General features: G+C 49.7%; 6 protein-coding genes across 6 annotated transcripts; 4 read left to right on the forward strand and 2 right to left on the reverse strand.

The window, feature by feature from the left end:
- Positions 1-159: 159 nt before the first annotated feature.
- Positions 160-2,160, reverse strand: COCMIDRAFT_103538 (uncharacterized protein; the record flags this gene model as incomplete). The annotated part of the gene is made up of 1 exon (XM_007692885.1): positions 160-2,160. One exon carries the CDS (start codon positions 2,158-2,160, stop codon positions 160-162), a length of 2,001 nt encoding a protein of 666 aa, XP_007691075.1.
- Positions 2,161-2,832: 672 nt separating this feature from the next.
- COCMIDRAFT_7996 (uncharacterized protein) lies at positions 2,833-3,237 on the forward strand (the record flags this gene model as incomplete). The annotated part of the gene is made up of 3 exons (XM_007692863.1): positions 2,833-2,838; positions 2,891-2,931; positions 3,003-3,237. The coding sequence occupies 3 exons, from the start codon at positions 2,833-2,835 to the stop codon at positions 3,235-3,237; spliced, it is 282 nt and encodes a 93-aa protein (XP_007691053.1).
- Positions 3,238-3,499: 262 nt separating this feature from the next.
- Positions 3,500-6,763, reverse strand: COCMIDRAFT_7997 (uncharacterized protein; the record flags this gene model as incomplete). The annotated part of the gene is made up of 1 exon (XM_007692864.1): positions 3,500-6,763. The coding sequence occupies one exon, from the start codon at positions 6,761-6,763 to the stop codon at positions 3,500-3,502; it is 3,264 nt and encodes a 1,087-aa protein (XP_007691054.1).
- A 1,753-nt stretch (positions 6,764-8,516) lies between these two features.
- COCMIDRAFT_39518 (uncharacterized protein) lies at positions 8,517-9,139 on the forward strand (the record flags this gene model as incomplete). Its single annotated transcript, XM_007692875.1, has 3 exons — positions 8,517-8,716; positions 8,862-9,019; positions 9,093-9,139. The coding sequence occupies 3 exons, from the start codon at positions 8,517-8,519 to the stop codon at positions 9,137-9,139; spliced, it is 405 nt and encodes a 134-aa protein (XP_007691065.1).
- A 914-nt stretch (positions 9,140-10,053) lies between these two features.
- Positions 10,054-11,544, forward strand: COCMIDRAFT_39519 (uncharacterized protein; the record flags this gene model as incomplete). Its single annotated transcript, XM_007692876.1, has 1 exon — positions 10,054-11,544. One exon carries the CDS (start codon positions 10,054-10,056, stop codon positions 11,542-11,544), a length of 1,491 nt encoding a protein of 496 aa, XP_007691066.1.
- A 2,975-nt stretch (positions 11,545-14,519) lies between these two features.
- Positions 14,520-16,642, forward strand: COCMIDRAFT_103565 (GMC oxidoreductase; the record flags this gene model as incomplete). The annotated part of the gene is made up of 6 exons (XM_007692886.1): positions 14,520-14,703; positions 14,771-14,804; positions 14,856-15,117; positions 15,169-15,295; positions 15,349-15,807; positions 15,858-16,642. 6 exons carry the CDS (start codon positions 14,520-14,522, stop codon positions 16,640-16,642), a joined length of 1,851 nt encoding a protein of 616 aa, XP_007691076.1.
- Between the last annotated feature and the right edge of the window lie 1,429 nt (positions 16,643-18,071).

An 18,071-nucleotide genomic window follows, 5' to 3' on the forward strand; every position in this document is an offset into this window, starting at 1 on the left:
GTTTTATTGCAGTAATAAGGAAATGGGCGACTTTTCGAAGAGAAAAACGATCTGAGTTCACATTGTCGTGTACATGCTCAGCACTACAAAACGCCGGCCCAATGCTCTGATATGCACAGTGGTGTAAACATAGGTAATGTACAGAGAGCCATGGGAATCTTATGGCTCTGGCTCTTTTGGCCTCACGCCGAACTCATGTTCGACCCAAGATGCCCATGCTTCTTTGGTATCGGCCGTATTATGCTCAATATCTCCGAAAGTATCAAACTCGTCTTGAGAGAGCGCTGTGTTATCAGTATCGAGCACATCTAGCGCGACCTCCGGCCCAGAGGGTTTGGCGTCCTGGACATATTGCGACACAGCAATCATGACATTATCGGCAACCCAAGCCGGGGCCAGGTATTCGTTCTTGCGCTTTGCTAAGCTCGTCATCCGTGTAGCCGCATCAATGATGAGCTTGCGATCAAATCCTCCCCTGGCTAGATCATTCAAGATCTGATTGAAGGCAACGGTGTTGCCAGTGACGGAACACAAGCTGAGCATTTGACTGTATGCTTTGGCCATATCGTGATGCTTCACGCGTGTTTTGATACCGTTAATCTCTTCCCACACGTATAGGCCACCTTCCCAGTCAGCTCGGCGCACACAATCACCCAACAATCTGGTTAGCCCTCGCACGTCGAGACCCCAACCATCCGCCTTCATCTCATAATAGATATCTAGAGCTCGATCAAAACCGGCAAACTTGATGACGCCACCTATGAGCGCACCAAACACCATGGGTGTCGGATGAACCTTTTGAAGAACCTTTTCTGGGCTGACGCGGATGAGGCGATCTTGGCTGGCCTCATTAACGCTGATATCTGGATTTGCAAGCATGAGCGCATCTTCCAAACCCCTCATCTTGGCCACGAAGCGTGAGAAGCTGGCAGCTGCCGATTGTCCTCCTAGCGCGTAATGATCCAGAATCTCGCGACAGGTGATCTCATTGGGCCGTATCTTGTTGGCGTAAAGTGCAGGTATGACGCGCTCGACTAGCTCCCTGCGACGCCAGCGCCTGAAGCCTACCAGCAGGGTATTGAACGTCTGCAGATCCGGAGAAGCGGAGGAGATGAGGAGATTGTGGCATATTCTGGCGACTGCGAGCCCCGCCTTCCGATCGTTGCCGCGGGGTGTTTCGCGAAGCAGGTTTTTGAGACCGTCATTCAACTGCTTGGTAATGCCATAAAAGTCGCCATCGGCGTCTTGATGATAGCTCGGAATCGCGAGGGGACTGGCCCGGATGCAGGCAGTTGCAAAGTCTTCGGCAGGACTGTCTACACGAGTCTTGTAGAGTTTCTCAAGTGCCTCTAAAATCTCTAAACGTGCTTCTTTGCGCTCATCTTCGGCCATGTGAACAACTTTCAGGATCTGTGGTGCCAGCTTGTTCAATTCGTCACTTGCAGTGTTCAGAAAGCGGAAAACGCTAGCTTGGTGTAGCAGTTCATGGATAAGAAGTGCAGTGGAAAGCTCCTGTATGGCCAATTTCTTCCGAGTATGCCGTCTCCGCATGGCGTTAAGACGCAAGGCATCTGGTGCCCATAGCGACTGAGGCGGAAGGTTGTAGCGCACGAGATCCGGCCCTGTGTTCGCTGGCCATTCGAGCAGCTGGACTCCGGGAAATCTCGAATCAAAGCGTAAATCATCCCATGCCATGTCTGCATAATCGCGAATCTGTGACTCAACCTCTTGCGTCTCCAAGACTTGATCTTCAACAAGGTCCATGCCTATGATCCTCTGCACAGCAGCCCAGTCAAGGTCTTCAGGGAGGTCATCAAATGACAGGCCACAGTTTTCAGCATGCTCGTAGGAGCGAGCAATCGTCACGTTTGGCTTCGTGTCTCTGTTGCCCGGACTCTGAGCATCAATGGGCTCGTTCAATTTGTCGAATGCTTGCTCCCATTGTTTATTCCTGCCCGCTTTGGCCTTTGCATCAGCAGTCAACCCTGCAGCAAAAATGGCCGTGTATACGAAAGTCGAAGTGGGTGTTCTGGGTGTAGACCACGAGCGACGAAAGGGCGCTGGACTACTTGTGCGTGCGCGGACGACTGTGTTAGAGGCGCATGACATGCACCTACAGGATCCCGGGTTCACTATTGCCCGGGACCAAATTGCTAGCATTGCTACCGGAGCATGCTGTGTGATGAGTGGAGGAGCGACGAGAGAGCAAGTCGCGGGTAGGAGGGTGAGACGACGCACGGTGAGAGGCGCAATGGTGCAATTGGTGACAGATACCTATGGGATACGAATGAGGCGTAGGAGAGCGAGCGTGATAGTTGGTCGAAGATGCAATGGCGGGTTAGCTGAGTGGGAGAAAGCTGTGGGACGATGGGAACATGACGATAAAATCTTAGCGCACCCGCTGCTAGTTTGCGGCTCTGTAGTCTGACCTGGATGTCGGAAGGAAACACGCAGGACAGGACGAAACAAAACCGATGATGGTTGTGTCTACAAGAATCAATGCATGTGATAAAGCAACCATAAAACACGAATACCGCTCTTTTCGTCCATACTGAGAGGCTCATATGTATGGCTTTGCATTGTGCAGTACATGAATATACACGAGGGTACATGGTCACGGCCCCAAACCCATTTCATGCCTTCCCCGCGGTGAGAGGGCCACCAACCAGCCAATCGGCGTTACCTTTTGCCGACAACTTTCCAAAGCTGCAGAGCGCGACCAGTGCTGCATACACACCTACCAACACCTCACCACCAATCGACCTCGGCGTCGCATTCTCTCACTTTCCCGCCTTTCTCCGCGCCAAAAAGGCTTCTACCTGAGTCGCAGACATGGCGGTATGCGGTTCCCGATTCTCCTGTACTGTTTCGCATGGCTAATGGCTCACAGGCAGTCGCACCTTTCAACCCCCGACCTCTCCTTCAGAGCCTGTACGTCGCGCTTTCTCCAAGAAGCCCACCTGCACTACGACCTACCCAAGGCTCGGACTGACCTATTACAGAGTTGACAAGGACATTGTTGTTCGGTTAAAGTGGGGCGAGACCGAGTACAAGGGCAGACTGGTCTCGGTCGACCTGTACATGAACATCCAGTTGTCCAACACGGAAGAGTTCGTGAACGGTGTCAGCTCAGGCACGCTCGGACAGGTGCTTATACGGTGCAACAACGTGCTATGGATTGGCAAGGCCGAAGAGGTGGAACCAAAGACTGGCAAAGACACGGCAATGAGCGGCTGAGACTACCAAACAAACGACGACACGATGCGCGCTGCGTCTTAAACTGGCGACATAAGTGGGCGCTCACCCGAGAGCATCTTGGCGTGGGACGGGCGAGCTTATGATACATGCGGCTACACGACTGAGCCACCGTCGTGCTCTGGCCACCAAACAAACAAAAGATACCACGGCGCTACTCGACCTAGGCATGAGCTGGCCAACTCAGCAGACAGCCTCCAAAACGAAGCGTCTAGAATACCATCATCATTTAACCCCTTCGGAGCTATTCTATCTCCTCTACCATCATCTTTTGTCCTTTCTTCTTGCCTTCTCCTGGTTGTATTTCAAGCCCTCTTAGGTTACCTTCCAGCCCGAGATTTCCATCGAGATTTAATCCCCTTTCTCGCACTCTGTACAGCTCCTTCAATCTCAACGTCTCCAGTCCCTCTACCACACTTGATGCGTGATCTCGCACAAGTTCATCCGTGTCTTCATCCTTTACCCATCTAATCACTCGCTCTACTTCCTGCTGTTGCTTTAAGTTTAATGCGACCACACCCTCCTTCCCAGCTTCGATTACCGCGTCAATACCGCGTAGTAGCCCCATGATGACAAGAACACCAGCACGCCGCAGCAAAGCCTTTGCATCCTCTTTCTCCATCCCGAGTATGAGCAATACCATCTGTAGCGATGCATCAATCAGCGGCTGCCGCAGCACCTCGAGTCGGTGCTCCAACAGCGTCGACAGAACGCTCAGTGCAGAAGCGCGCATTCTAACATCTTCCTCAATTCCCGTGTTTTCCCACCCATTGACAATCTTGTGTAGAGTAGTATAATCTGCTTGCTCTTGCGGATCCGCGCCGTCAGGCTCAAAAACATTCGGTATCGGACCACCCCAAGCTGCTTCACCTTCCTCCTTTAACCTCCGCCCACTGTCTGCAATCTCATTTCGCATCGAGAGCGTCTGCACGCGTTGCCCTCGCCGACCTGATAACAACAGACATGCCTCTGTAATTTGTTTCGCGCACCTATACATCGTTCCATCATTCGCATGCGATTCCCACAAGGTATTGCTACCCGCAAAGGTGTTGAGGACTTCACCAACCCTTAGTCTCAAGTTCAAAGCATTCCTCAGCTCCTTCTCTTTCTCCTCTGTCTGTTTCCCTCTTGCGAGCTTCAAAGATCGTTCATCGACATCCACAAATGCATCAACCAGGATCCCTACAGCAGGCTTCGGTACTCGCGTTGCTAATGTGACGAGAACAGGTATTGCCGCTAGATGGACGTAAGACTCGGGATCGGCCAACGATGACGAAAGCAGGATATGTGTAAGAGATGGTATGTCAATGACTGGGAACGCAGCTGGATTGTTGAGCATCGAGTGTATAGTGTTGAGAGCCCAGGTACGGTTCGGCGGGTCCGTTGACTGAAGTTCCTCGAGACAGGTCCTTAGTGCAACACGGTGTTCTGCCAAGGGATCGATAGGCTCATTGGTCGCAAGTCTGGCTTTAGTGGACGGGGAATTAGTAGTGGTGGGAGCGATAAGCTGGAAAAGGATGGTAGAGGAATTGCTAATCATGGACGGTATAGGCGATTGCGTTTGGTCCCGGTATTCCGAGAGATATGCCAATGATGGCAAAAGTGCAAGCAGCATTTTCTTGACCAAAGGCGTCTTCTGGAAATCGGGCGACGCTAGCATTGTGTTCAAAATACTCAGGGCAAATGAAACCAGGTCCTCGTTTACAGCATCATCTTCATTCTTCTCCCCTGTCGTAGCTTGCTTTCGCACAATGTTGCCAAGCATGGCGCGTTGTGACATGCGTGACTTGCTTGCATTGGACAAGGACTTCTTATGTTCCTCGACGAAATTCTCAATCAGCTGTGCCATGAGCTCAATGATGTGTTGTGGGCTTCTCGCGAAATGCTCTTGGAACTGCCTAGCCAGAGATTCAGACAACTTCGCATCCAGCAATGCTAAGAGCGGATCACCGATGAAATCTCCATCCGTGAGGGACTTGGCTGCTGGCTTCGGTGGTTCAAGCCACCGCTTCGTCGTACTAAGAAAGACCGAGCTTGCGACATCTCCCGGGACACTTGCTTCCGACAAGATAGATACTAGTAGGCTGACCCGGTTATCCAGGTCGCCAATCTGCCCAAGAATTCCCTCAATGTTTGCTCTAGTGCTCTCAGACTGGTCCTTTGTGCGCCGCCGTATCTCAACGCCACCTTCAGAGCCAGGTCCAAAGGTCCATGTAGTGTCCCCGTCCCAAAAGATATGACGAGCCACATTGTCAATCTGCTTTGCGTCGCAAGCCAGTTCCACATATCGTGATATGATTGATTTCGGCAGTGCGGTCCACTCTTTGTCAAGTGAGGGTCTGCGTTTAGCGTAGTTGAGAAGCGCCCATAGAGGAAGCAGCATCGGCGTGACGAGGCGTTTGATCAGGCCAGCGTGGGAATATGAAGACGTGATATTGTGGAGTTGGCGGAGTGCCGGTTTGAGATCGCCTTCTCCTACGACAACGTCATTTTTGCTGCCATCTTCGGAAACTGAAGTTTGAGTGTTCTTTGGAGAGATTCGTTGGAATATAGGCTCCACGAAGATCTTCCATCCTATAGTACCTGGTGCCCCGGTCGTCTTCTTGCTGAGTATTCCGCCCGCGATGATCTGGCCTGCTGCTCGACTCAATTCTTTTCTTTCGTAGCCGTTCAGCAGATGTAGCAGTTGAGGTGCAAGTCTTTCTATCCAATCATTTGGTGTAATGCCACTAGGCGGAAGTACAAGTAGCTTTGACGCCTGGGTGATAGCTTCCAGTGGGATGGGAATCTGAGATTGCGGGCCTGACGCGCCCTCGGGGATGTGAGAGTTTTTGGAAAGGTACGAGAGCGCTAGGAACTCAATGGTATGTCGGACACCTTGTTGTCGAAGCGGGACCATGGACAGCTCCGTTGATATAATAGGTTTTAGCCACTCGGGGAGAGGTTGCTGTAGAAATGATGTTAAGATTGGAAGAAGTCGAGATGTTGGAATCTCAACCATTATCTTCTTGTAAATAGGTAAGAACTTGGATTTAGCGTCTTCAGACGAAAAGGGTGAGAAGGACAGTTCAGCAAGTGCGGATACAATGTCGGGAAGGATCCTCTGGGAGAGCAAGGGTTGCACACCTGAGCCCTTTTGCTCTAAAATCGGGAGAACACCTTCGATTACTACGGCCAAAGCATCCATATCGTGGTCAGGTGATGCGGTGACCATCGCAGTCAGGACCGAGCGTGGTCGCTGGCTAAAAGCTACTCCTGGCGATAACCGTGGTATGACAGCAAGAATGATGATGAGGTCCAGGAGGCCGTATACCACTCCTGCAAGAGACGCGTCATAAGGGGCGTTTGGGTCTGCGACTAGATCGGCGGCATTGATGGCTTGAAGGTGGGAAAGAGATTGCTGGATGAGCGACGAGGTTGGTACATCGCCATTGTATTTGCGGCCTTTGTCAACGAATGGACCGATGAATTTGGCAGCGGAATCTACTGCGTCCTCGATTGCCCCCATGGTGAGTGGTTTTGCCTCAAGTCGACTGACTGTACTACCAGCGCCACTTATTGGCGACGAGCAATCTTGCGTCTGTCGCACTGGGCTTAATTTTCGATAATCCTATTCAGATAAACGTCTCTTGAGACCACTGAATATTTAGTTTTTTGAACCTTAAATGCAGTTTTCAGTGTATGTGACTACAATGCGAGGATTGGTGAGCAGGCTCGAACGGCGATGGCAATGATTAGTCAGGGAAGAAAGTATGTAGTCACGTGCTAGCGCCGCTTGGACGCGATTCCTTGGCATTGAGCAACGCGTCGTTCCCCTTTGTCCAGCGGGGTAACACTCCAACAACCAACACCTCAGCTGCTCCATCATTACACGACGTCCGCCTTCAGTCAAATGGCTGCTACACTGTGTTGAAAAACGACCGGACTTGGATTCTTACACGCGCTCTTCAACCAGATCTGACCATATCAATGATAGCGGGACGGCCGCGTAACACCCTTCTCTAATTCGGTTTCTCCTCTCAACTTACAAGTATCACGCATACCACTTTCCCCATAGTTCCCGACGCCTGTCTTCCATCTGGAATGCGGCTCGTCCGCGCCTCACCTATTTGCGCGGTCGACACTCACCCGAGCCTCTTGGCATGGTCTCAATGGGTTGCTTGCATGTCGGCTTGCGCGTCTCGATGTTAGCATCGAGGTTGTGGGTGAGGGAGGCAGGCTCGGATCTTAACCCTATCCATCTCTTGGTGTTCGTCCCAGCCTTTGCGCTGGACGAAAAGTATCGCGGTCATGTCGCCGACCTTCCAATTAGTCCCTGCTAGACAGCTCACTTGTGGGCTAGTCGGGTTCGGCACAAAAGGAAGAGTCGAGGTACGGGAGTTAACAGCTCAAAATGAGATGACATGTGCCTGTTGGGGTGTTAAAGTTCTCATTCGAGAACCACGTCGGTATCTCATCCGTGCAACAGACTCTGGTCGTAACAGATAGCTCCACGATGAAGCAGCAATGGCAAGAGAAAGAGAAGTGATGGGAGATGTCCGTCACCCCGGCTGGGGACTGACGCTGGGCTCTTGAATTCCGCTAGCACATGGGCTGCTCATTTCTAGGACTCGTACCGAAGTTGCCATGCCAGGCTCCAACAATCACAACGTCCCCATCACGCATCATGCAAGTAGCGAATAGGCAGAAGAAGAGCGCGGTTTGACTTTCGTCAAGCCTGACACACAGATGTATCAACCTGTTCTGGCTTCGGCCGACGCTGAGATCCACTCGTCGGAAAGGCGAAAGCCCAGCGAGGTCTCGGCGTCGCAGGCAGATATTATCATCATTGGTGAACCGCCCCGCTCCGGATCTGATGTCTTGAAGCCCATGTCTGATTGTTTGATTGATGTACGTATGTTGGGCCAGGTTCGCAACACTTGTACTGTGCGATGACTTGAATCGAGCAGGCTAGTAGTGCGCAGCGATGAAGATGCTCGTGCATCTCTCCTACAGGGATGAGAATCCCAATTACTTCTCTACACTCTCACTTTGAGTGCAACATCACGGAGCCTGTGTCACGATGCAAATCTCTAGACACTAGTCGTTCCACAGCGATATCTGACCAGTCGCGTTAATCGTCAACATGCACGTGCAGCGTGTGTCGGCATCGACGAGCGTTTACCCTTTCGGTCGAATAGTGCTTTTGCCTGTTGCGATCAGAAGTACGGTTTTTGAGGATGTCCTTTGTCCGTATCATCATGCCCTTCGTCACCAAGCGAATGGTAGCGAAGCGGCAACAAAGACTAGTCTCTGAGAGTTATGCAATCACAAACAGAGAGAAGCTTCCTGGCATAGCACCCACCGAAGATCGAGTCAGCAGAGGGCAGTTTCGCGGCCGTTGTGTTATCCGATTAGGATCTGGTGATCGACGCGTTTTGAATCATGAGGAAGATGGTCCTGCTGCAATGGAGCGAACCCAGTAGCCTTGAAGACGTGACGGCAGCTTCCCTGGAAGTACTGTGGCTCTTGCGAGTTTTGTTTCTTGGGGTGTATATCGAGTTCCGTTGTGTGTCATGAGACTAATTACAAGGCGACTAAGCGAAGAGACTGTAATCTAGTTACAGCAAAGCGGCGGAGACGTTGGAAGCCACATTGCATCACTTCTCATGTGAGGCGTCAGAGACGGGACCTCTCAAGAGTGAGGCTCAAGGTCTAGACCTGTCCGTCCCTGTTGCGCGGAGTAGCCTTGCAGGCCCCTTTGTTCTACCGACTTTGCTTTCTGGTCTATCATGTCACTCTCTTTCGCGATGTCGTCAAGTTTCTGCATGGGGCGGGCCAGCAATACATCCTTTAAGGCGACACTCAGTATAGTCATTGGTGTGGAAATAGAAGTGCGTGGTGAGGGGTATCGCGGGTGGTTCATTTGGCTGTCTTTCGGGACGGCCACTCTTTTTTTTTTACATAAGTCACCGATTTCCGGGAGTAAATACTACGCTAACTATTACAGGCTCAGGAACATGCGACTCCGTGTTCAGCTTCTCGTATTTCTGCAGACACCTGCAGCGGGTGTACCCATTTCTTATGAGCGTCTGCAGCCAAGCGAGCCAACACATATTAAGCCGGTGGAGCAAAATTGCAAATACAGCATACCAAGAGGACTAGACATCTCATGCCACTCTTGGCCATCTCCTTTTGCTCTTTTTTCGTTCCAGTTTACCAGATCTGTCTACAACCAACCGATTTCAGGCTTTCCGCCACAGTTACCTTCGGCTCTTCTTCAACCTCTTATGAATACGAAAACCTGCTTTGAATACTGTCGCTCGGGTTTAGATCTTCTGCAAAGACAACTTGATTAGTGCACCTGGTCAATCTCACGATATGGCAGTACCCGAGTTCTGCCAATAGGAGGAGTGACGACTGGAATTGCGACGAAGTGAGGATAGTTCCCCACCGCCCAACAATATTGGCACCACTGTACAATACAAGTTGTTCAATCTAGTCTCAAGCCACATTCAATGAACTGCTGCAGCTATATGTCCGTCAAAACTCGATGACGAAGAAATCCCATGGTAGCCACGATGAGCGGGGTCTACTAACTTAATCACTAGGATCCTATACAGCTTGTCTCACGATCCTCACGCCTTTCATGGGCTATCTATGTTGCCATTGACGTATGGGGATCACTTGCAGCATGGCTCGTCCTGACGAAAATTGGTCGATGTCATTGAGTCATGACAACCCTAGAACGTTATAAAGTCATTGTGAGACGTGAAGTAGTAACCATAAACTGAAGCGAATTGCCACTTCTGTATCAAGATGTTGTTATACATAGTATACGTTTCTTTTGCTTTTTTGCTGCCACTCTTTGTTCGCGCCGATACCTGTTCTACCATTACGGATCTTGGGGGCATTGAGGTCAAATACTCTCTCGACCTGGCTTATATCGAAGAGCAGACGCAATATTGGTCGACGTCATGCTCGGCTCTTCTCCCGTCGTGCATCATCTTCCCCAAGACGGCGGAAGAGGTGTCAACAGTGATGAAGGTGCTTGCTAACACTACGGAGCCTTTTGCCATCAAGTCTGGAGGGCATAACCCGAACAACGGCTGGAGCAGTGTTGCTGGAGGACCTCTAATCTCCACGGATCGTTTTGATCAGGCTGTTTTAGATAAGAGCACTGGTATTGTCGACGTCGGTCCAGGCAACAGGCTAGACAGTATTTCCGCCAAATTACAAGGCTCTGGGTGGACTTTTGTTGGTGGACGCATTGGTAATACTGGAGTTGGTGGTTTGGTCCTTGGCGGAGGCCTCAGCTACATGTCGACACAATATGGATGGGCCGCGTCAAGTGTTCTTGAGTACGAAATCGTGTTTGCAAACGGCACGATTGGTTATGTCAGAAAAGACAACCACCCTGATCTGTTCGTTGCACTCAAAGGAGGCGGCAACAACTTTGGTGTTGTAACAAACTACAAGTTACAAGCCCGCCGCCAGGGAAACGTGTGGGGTGGCAATCTTGTCTACTTGCGTACGCCGAAGAAGGACGCAGAGCTGCTCCAAGCTGTACGTGATTGGACTGAGTACAACGAGGATGACAAGGCAGCCGTCATTGTCACTGCTGAGCGCACCAATGTCAACATTATCGACTCATGGATTATATTCCTATTCTACGATGGCGCGACACCACCAGTGGGACTTTTCAAGAACTTCACGGATGTCAACCCTCTTCTTGACACAACACGTACACGAACATATGCCGACTTGATGGCACTTAGTAACTGGGTTGTACTCAAGGGCAGTGTCGTTGACATCGCCACCGAAACCATACCCATTCCTTCTCGCGCAAATGCAGTCGAGATTATGGAGACTCTCCATAACCATTGGCGCAACATCTCTGAAACAACGCTTCTTGTGCCCGGCATAGTCGCATCCATCGCATGGCAGCCTTTTCCCAAACGCATCGCGCAAAAGGCTCGAGAGCTTAGTCCTGACCTGATTGATGCCGACGCAAGCGTTGACCGTATCATCATCGAAATGAACTACGCCTTTACACCCAAATCGCTGTATGACACCATGGCTGACACTATGGAAGCGACGTACACGGGCATTCGAAATCGAGTGCTGGCGTGGCAAGCAGAGGGAAAGTTGCCAGACGCTTATTTACCTGTTTTCATGAACTATGGATTCTATCGCCAAGATTATTTTGGCAGGTTGAGGCCGGAGAGTCGTGCGTTGGCGAAGAGGGTTGCGGACGCTGTGGACCCAAGAGGCTTGTTCCGTACGCGAACTGGAGGGTGGAAGCCTTGATACAGGGGGCTTTGGGACGGAGAACATTTTCTGATAGTGAGTTGGGTACTGCATCAGGTGCCGATATATGTAGAGGCGAGCCAACGAAATGATTGGTGCTATATCAATTTGAAACTCTGCAAAAAATCTTGCGCTCTTTAATGTTTGTTCATGATTACGAACCCGTCGTACCGGATGTGATGCACAAAGACCAGGTACTTGGGAAACTTCAGACAAGACACATCTGTTGAAGTTATCTTTGGCACGTGGCGCACCCACCCCACCATGTTGGGTTCCGTTGGGCTTTCTGATGCCGACCATGCGCGCACCGTAGCACTGGCAGTCTGTTGTTTCTGACCGCGAACTCTAAACCCAGAACTCACTCCTTGTCATATTCACTTTTGTACAATATCTACGTACTACCCGTTGATTTGTGTATCAGATGGACCGACAAAACCGCGCTTGGCTCAGGGAAAAACTTCCAGACCGCGTTGGACCACGAGACATGATGACATGCAGCAAGGGCAAAAACGATTCGGCAGTTGAGAAGGCAGCAGCAGCAATCAAACCTAAAATATGGCCCGCAGTAGTGTTGATTGACATAGCCACGCGGCTGGGTGTTTAGCGTTTCTCAGTCCTTGTCCGAAATAACACCGTTCGCGAGCCAAGTGTTGAAACGGAGTTTATGCCTGTTTCAGGTGAAATGTTGTAAAGGCCATTTGCGTCATTGTTTCGATTTTGTGCGTGGCTAATACCGATACTGAAATACGTACTTACACAGAGGGAGGTATACTAATGTACATGCACGCCTGATCGGCCAATGTAGTGGGATGAGGCCCCACTTGGACTTTCTTCGTGCAAGGTACTCGGAGAAAATACATGCAGGCGATCAAGATGTGGAGAATCGAAGCTCCAAGCATGCGTCCGCAGTTAGGGAGGACAAAGCATGAAGAATTGGGCACTTGTAGCAAGAATAACCGACCACTCTTTGTTCCGACATTCACATCAATCTCTGTAATCTGCTTGACAACGTTTATTGCTGTTGCGGCAGGTACTCGGGTCAGCAACTTGGATGAAACTACAGATCATCATGTTTGAGAACACGAAAGTTTTTTTGGGTACTGCAAGAGGTGGAAGAGTCAAAGTAAGCAGATTCGACCGGGTCATAAGATATCAGCGTCACTGGAGTATCCTATGGCATCCAGCTGAAACACAATCTACGTATGAGAAACATTTTTGATTTTTGTCAAGGACAAATCAACGGACGATGGATGGCTTTCTTGGCAGACACATCATCTCGAATACCATCATCGCTGGCACGTAATGGGATACCCTGGACCGCTGATATTCGACTCGTGTACTTACTGCGTCATAAGTCGAGCTTTGGTGGCGTTGTCTCTAGGATCTCATAAACGGCGACGGGAACTAGAACAAGCCGTGCATTCTAGACGCACCTCCGCATGCTCGAGCTGTCAGCCACGAGGGTGGATAATTTCCCCACATCTTTTCCGACACGTACTAGCGCCATGTCGGCCATTAGCCTTTTTTTGTGCGCTCCAGAGATGGCCCATTCCTTTCCCGTCGTAGTGCTTACACCAATATAAACATCCAGAGGGGATACAATAGCATAAACGGGTCTCCCGCAAGTAGTTCTGAAGGGTGCCGAACATCTCGCTTAAACGATGCTTTTCGATGATTTGTCGAAATGGAGTAACGTGGCTTGCCACGGGTGAATTTGCAAAGTTTATGTCTCGCACGGGAACCGTAGTAACCCTTTCGGCGTCTCGGTCGTGTGTCTTTTCAAACAACCTCGGATAGTGGTGTGTTCTGCTATCGAGCAGTACATGACGAAACGTCGGCACTTCTTTCTTATTCGGCAGCGTTGTCGGGAGATAATAAAAAAATGGAGGCAGTCGATTCGGCAATACACAATCAAGCACCCGTGACCAGGATACGTAGCTGTACGTAGGCCGTTTTCATTCCCTCCCCTTGTACCTCATCATACGATACCCATTCCACAAACGAAGATTTTTCCGCCTAATAATCAGTAAGTAGTACAATCAATACTAGAAAATCGGCTAGACATATTGCTCAATGCTTAGTTATTGACTATGCCATGTTTTTCGGTATTTGCTTACTGCTTTTGCGTTATAAATATGTAAGAAAATTCTTAGTCGAGAGCTCGGACATGATAGTGACCCCATGCGTAGTAGGTCAGTACCTAATAGGGGCTATGCTGAATGCCCTTTACTGTCGTAATCACCTTGGCAAGCATTATCAATACTGGTGTCCTGGACTTCATCGCGGGTCTTTCCGGCGGTTAAGCCAAGTAGTGTTGCCACTTTTCGTCTACGTATACTCTGGGCTGGTTATTGCCGCATTGTGTCTGCGCGCGAAGAGACCAGTGCTTGGCCTATTATTTTCGTCTATTATCAGTTTGCTATTGAACTTTTTGCGTGATTTGACGCTTCTTCTCGTTGGGTGAAACGGAGGCTGATATAAAGGACTGGACGAGGTTTCATTAATAAGGCACGCCCCATGTCCACGCTATCTTTAGCCGTAATGACGTGGTGGGAAAGGGAGAAAACATGGAGAAGAGCCCATCGCGGGGTGTGGACAAGAAGGAATCGCCATTAGCGAGGGGTGTGGGTAATCGTTAGATCATTCTGTGTTACTTGCATTTCCTATTGTGGCAAGCATCCCTGTATTATGCAGCGGGAAAGTAACCTGTTCGTCAGGAAAGGGGTCCACACGCGCCGTCCTCAACAAGCGCATGATGTTCGCTGGAATGACTCCGATAATATTTATGCGAAACTAGCCAGGTTACGCGCAAGGTACCGGCTGACGGATTAAAACATCGGCAATTGTATGTGGACGCCACAGCCATGGAGTCGTCATATTACTAGAGCTATCTTCAGTATACATAATCAGTTACCGAGCACATACCAACGTCGTCACTCAACTGTGAATTCCCTCTTTTTGCGCTCGTTCCCATCATGCCTTCACCGCTCAGCATCACACTGACGGTCGCAATTTCTGCGACTGGTCTTCTCGCGCATCCACTTTTCAACGGGAAGCTCATTTCCAGGGCAGACGATCTTCTTCCCGAATATGATTATGTTGTTGTAGGCGCTGGTGCGTCAGGCCTTACCGTTGCCAATCGACTATCCGAAGATCAGAGTATGTCACTCTCTTGGCGAATATGAAATATATTTGATAGTCGATCATTAACGCTGCTCTAAAATAGATGTTAAGGTGTTGGTTATCGAGGCCGGCCAATTGTAGGTTCTACCAGGCCCATATCGCCACCGACATGCTAACCTGGCCGTCAGCGACCAAGACGAGCCTTTCGTCACGATCCCAGGCCTTGCTGGTGGCGCCGTCGGAACCAAATATGATTGGAACCTCACGTACAGCGCAAATCCGCAGGTCAACAATCGTTCCGTTCCTATTCCTTTGGGCAAAGTTGTTGGCGGATCGACTAAGCTTAACCGCATGGTCTTCGATCGTGGTTCGCAATCTGATTACGATACATGGGAGGCCTTGGGAAACTGGGGGTGGAACTTCCGAAGTATTCTGCCCGGTTTCATAAAGGTACGTTTGTTTTGCTCGCAGCCCCATTGATGGATTTTAACCGGTTTTCAGTCAGAGACCTTCACACCACCAACAGCAGCAATCCAGGCCGAATACGGCATCAAGTATAACCCCAGCAACTACGGAACCAAGGGTTACATCCAAACAACTTTCTCTTCCTTTTTCTGGCCGACTATCAGTAAGTGTTTCAGGAGAAACCGGATTGTCTGACTTCTGTTAACACCCAACAAGAAAATTTCATCAACGCCGCTCAAGAGCTTGGCATTCCGATCAATGACCAAGCTACAGGAAATGCATTTGGTGGTTACTTCTGCCCGCACAACATAGACACCAAGACCCAGACGCGTTCTTCCGCAGAAGAAGCCTACTATGCATCTGCACAGAAGCGCTCCAATTTTCATCTTCTAGCTAGCCACCAGGTGACGCGAATACTCACAGGGAAGGCAAACGGTGTGCCCAAAGTGACTGGCGTTCAGTTTGCCGCTTCTGCTGGTGCGAAGAGCCAACAGACAAAAGTCAAGAAGGAGGCTATCCTTGCCGCTGGAGCACTGCACACACCTCAGCTATTGCAAGTGTCCGGTATTGGCGACCCTGCTCATCTTGCTTCCATCAACGTACCCACTGTTGTGAACCTCCCCGCGGTTGGACACAACCTCCATGACCACGTTTCCCTCTTTGTGCTCAACCAACGTAAGCAAGTATCGCTTTTCTTGACAGACCTAAGGCTGATGACAGTACAGTCAACACGACGATTCTCACCAGCGGTACCCTGCAATCAAACGCTACGTTCGCTGCTGAAGCTCGCAAGCAGTACGACCAATTAAAGACCGGTCCTTTAACTTCCCCAACTGGAGACTTTCTCATGTTCCTTCCTGTCTCGACTTACTCCAACGCCACGAAAGCCATCTTATCACAAGCTATTGCAGCTGGACCATCCGCCTCGCTTCCAAATGGCGTTCCGGCCGAAGTCGCGCGCGGTTACGCAGCACAGTTTGCTATTCTCAACAAGAAGCTCGAGGCCAAAGATGCAGCCTTCCTAGAGTTGATCTGGGCAGACGGTGCTATGATTCTTGGACTACAACATCCGTACTCGCGTGGGTACGTTAAAGCGGCTTCTGCCAACATATTCGACGCTCCTATTGCCGATGCGGGTTTCCTGCGAAACGCAGTCGACATCACTCTCCTTCGCGAAGGCCTTCGTTTTGCTCGCAAGGTCTTTGCTACACGGGCAGTCGCGTCACTCAAACCAACCGAAATCATCCCCGGTCCTAGCGTCTCACAGGATAAGGATATTGACTCTTGGGTCCGCAACACTGCAACAACGCTATACCACCCTGCAGGCACGTGCAAAATGGGCCCCAGAGACCAGGGAGGTGTCGTAGATCAGCATCTCCATGTGTATGGCGTGCAAGGCTTGAGAATCGTGGATGCGAGCACCATGCCCATGTTGCCAGCTGCCCACACCATGACTACAGTTTATTCAGTAGCCGAGAAAGCTGCCGGTATAATCAAGGGAGGGTTCTAAATTAGATACTTTTGTACATATGCTTTGCATACAAGCCGGAAAGATCAGCGGGCTTGACCAACGGCATTTCTTTGTAAATATAAATATGTAACAGTCCTCTCAAGGGATGATGTTATGGGCCTACAATGGTGCAGACTAAGCATCATTATTCTGTTTCCAAGTTCATCTCCGTCTTATTGCAAGTTTCTAGATTCATGATAACAGCGTTGAACTGTGCTCTGCGCTAATGCGAACATGTAGACCGCTTAAAAATGCCTGTTCCAAAGTTAGGCCTTGAAGCTATTCAATACCTTGTTCATGGGATCTAGTGAACTAGATAAGCGCTAACATATATGTCCTACTATATGCAGTCTGATCACTGAATGTTCTTGCACGTCTAGACGTCTGGTGTGGACTCCACATTCGGTATCACATGAACAGTCAACGCGTCACACCCGAATCAATTGTGCGCAGTTACTTTAGAACTTTGTTGAAGATAACATATTACTCTTGTAGATTTCTTTCCCAGAATCTCTCCATCTTATACTCCATTGGTAGCCTTGAGGAGCCGCCGGGTCGAATATGAAGTCGAGTCTTGCAGCAAGCAATCTGCACGCAACAAATTTGAGGGTAGTGTGGCAAGAAATGCGTGTAAGCATGGGATTCCTAGAAAAGTAGCATTCAATGGCGCTATTGTGGAGAAGGCTGTTGTGAATAGCAAAAGAACGAATTTGCAGAGGAATCTTAGAATTGCTTAGCCAACCGTAAGTAGGAAAATGTCAAGAGTGGGTAGCGTTCATACTGAGGAGTTAGATTAGTCGTAGTATCCCAGCATGTAGTAAGTGTGCGGTACTATCTCACTCAATATTTATCATGAAGATCGTATATGATATTCGTTATCAGCCTCATTGTGGTCAATCCGCATCAGATTAGGCTGATGAACTACTGGGGGAGCAAGGATCTGCTCCATAGTAACAGCCAGCTCGTAGGTACATGAGGAAGTCCCACACCACCTATAGTAAGATATGATTACGAAGATCACTTTTGAACTTTATTGCTAACAGAGCTGAAGGTCCCTGCTAACAGGGGTGTCCATGATACTATCGTAGTAGTGATATGTCCTTACGTAGTGAGGATTGAGTTCCATTTCCTTGTAATTCAACGCCTTATACTCTCCTACAATCCGAATATCTAGCTCAAAACGTAGTGTTTTACTTTCTACAGCTTTATACTATTAGCTTCAGAACAGATTAACACCAAGAAGTATATCAAGTTACTAGAGATAACGCTAGCAAGAAGTTTTAGCCGCCACAGCTAAGCTAGCGATAACTTTTGAAAGCGCCCTCAGTACTGGTAAGCACACTATGCCCTCTCTATCAAGCAGCAAGTGGTCTTCAGCCCAGCCCTGCACGTACTACCTCACAACCGTAGCTAACATAGAGTGACCCAG

The sequence above is a fragment of the Bipolaris oryzae genome (assembly GCF_000523455.1).
Source record: "Bipolaris oryzae ATCC 44560 unplaced genomic scaffold scaffold_144, whole genome shotgun sequence".
Taxonomy (NCBI): Eukaryota; Fungi; Ascomycota; class Dothideomycetes; order Pleosporales; family Pleosporaceae; genus Bipolaris; species Bipolaris oryzae.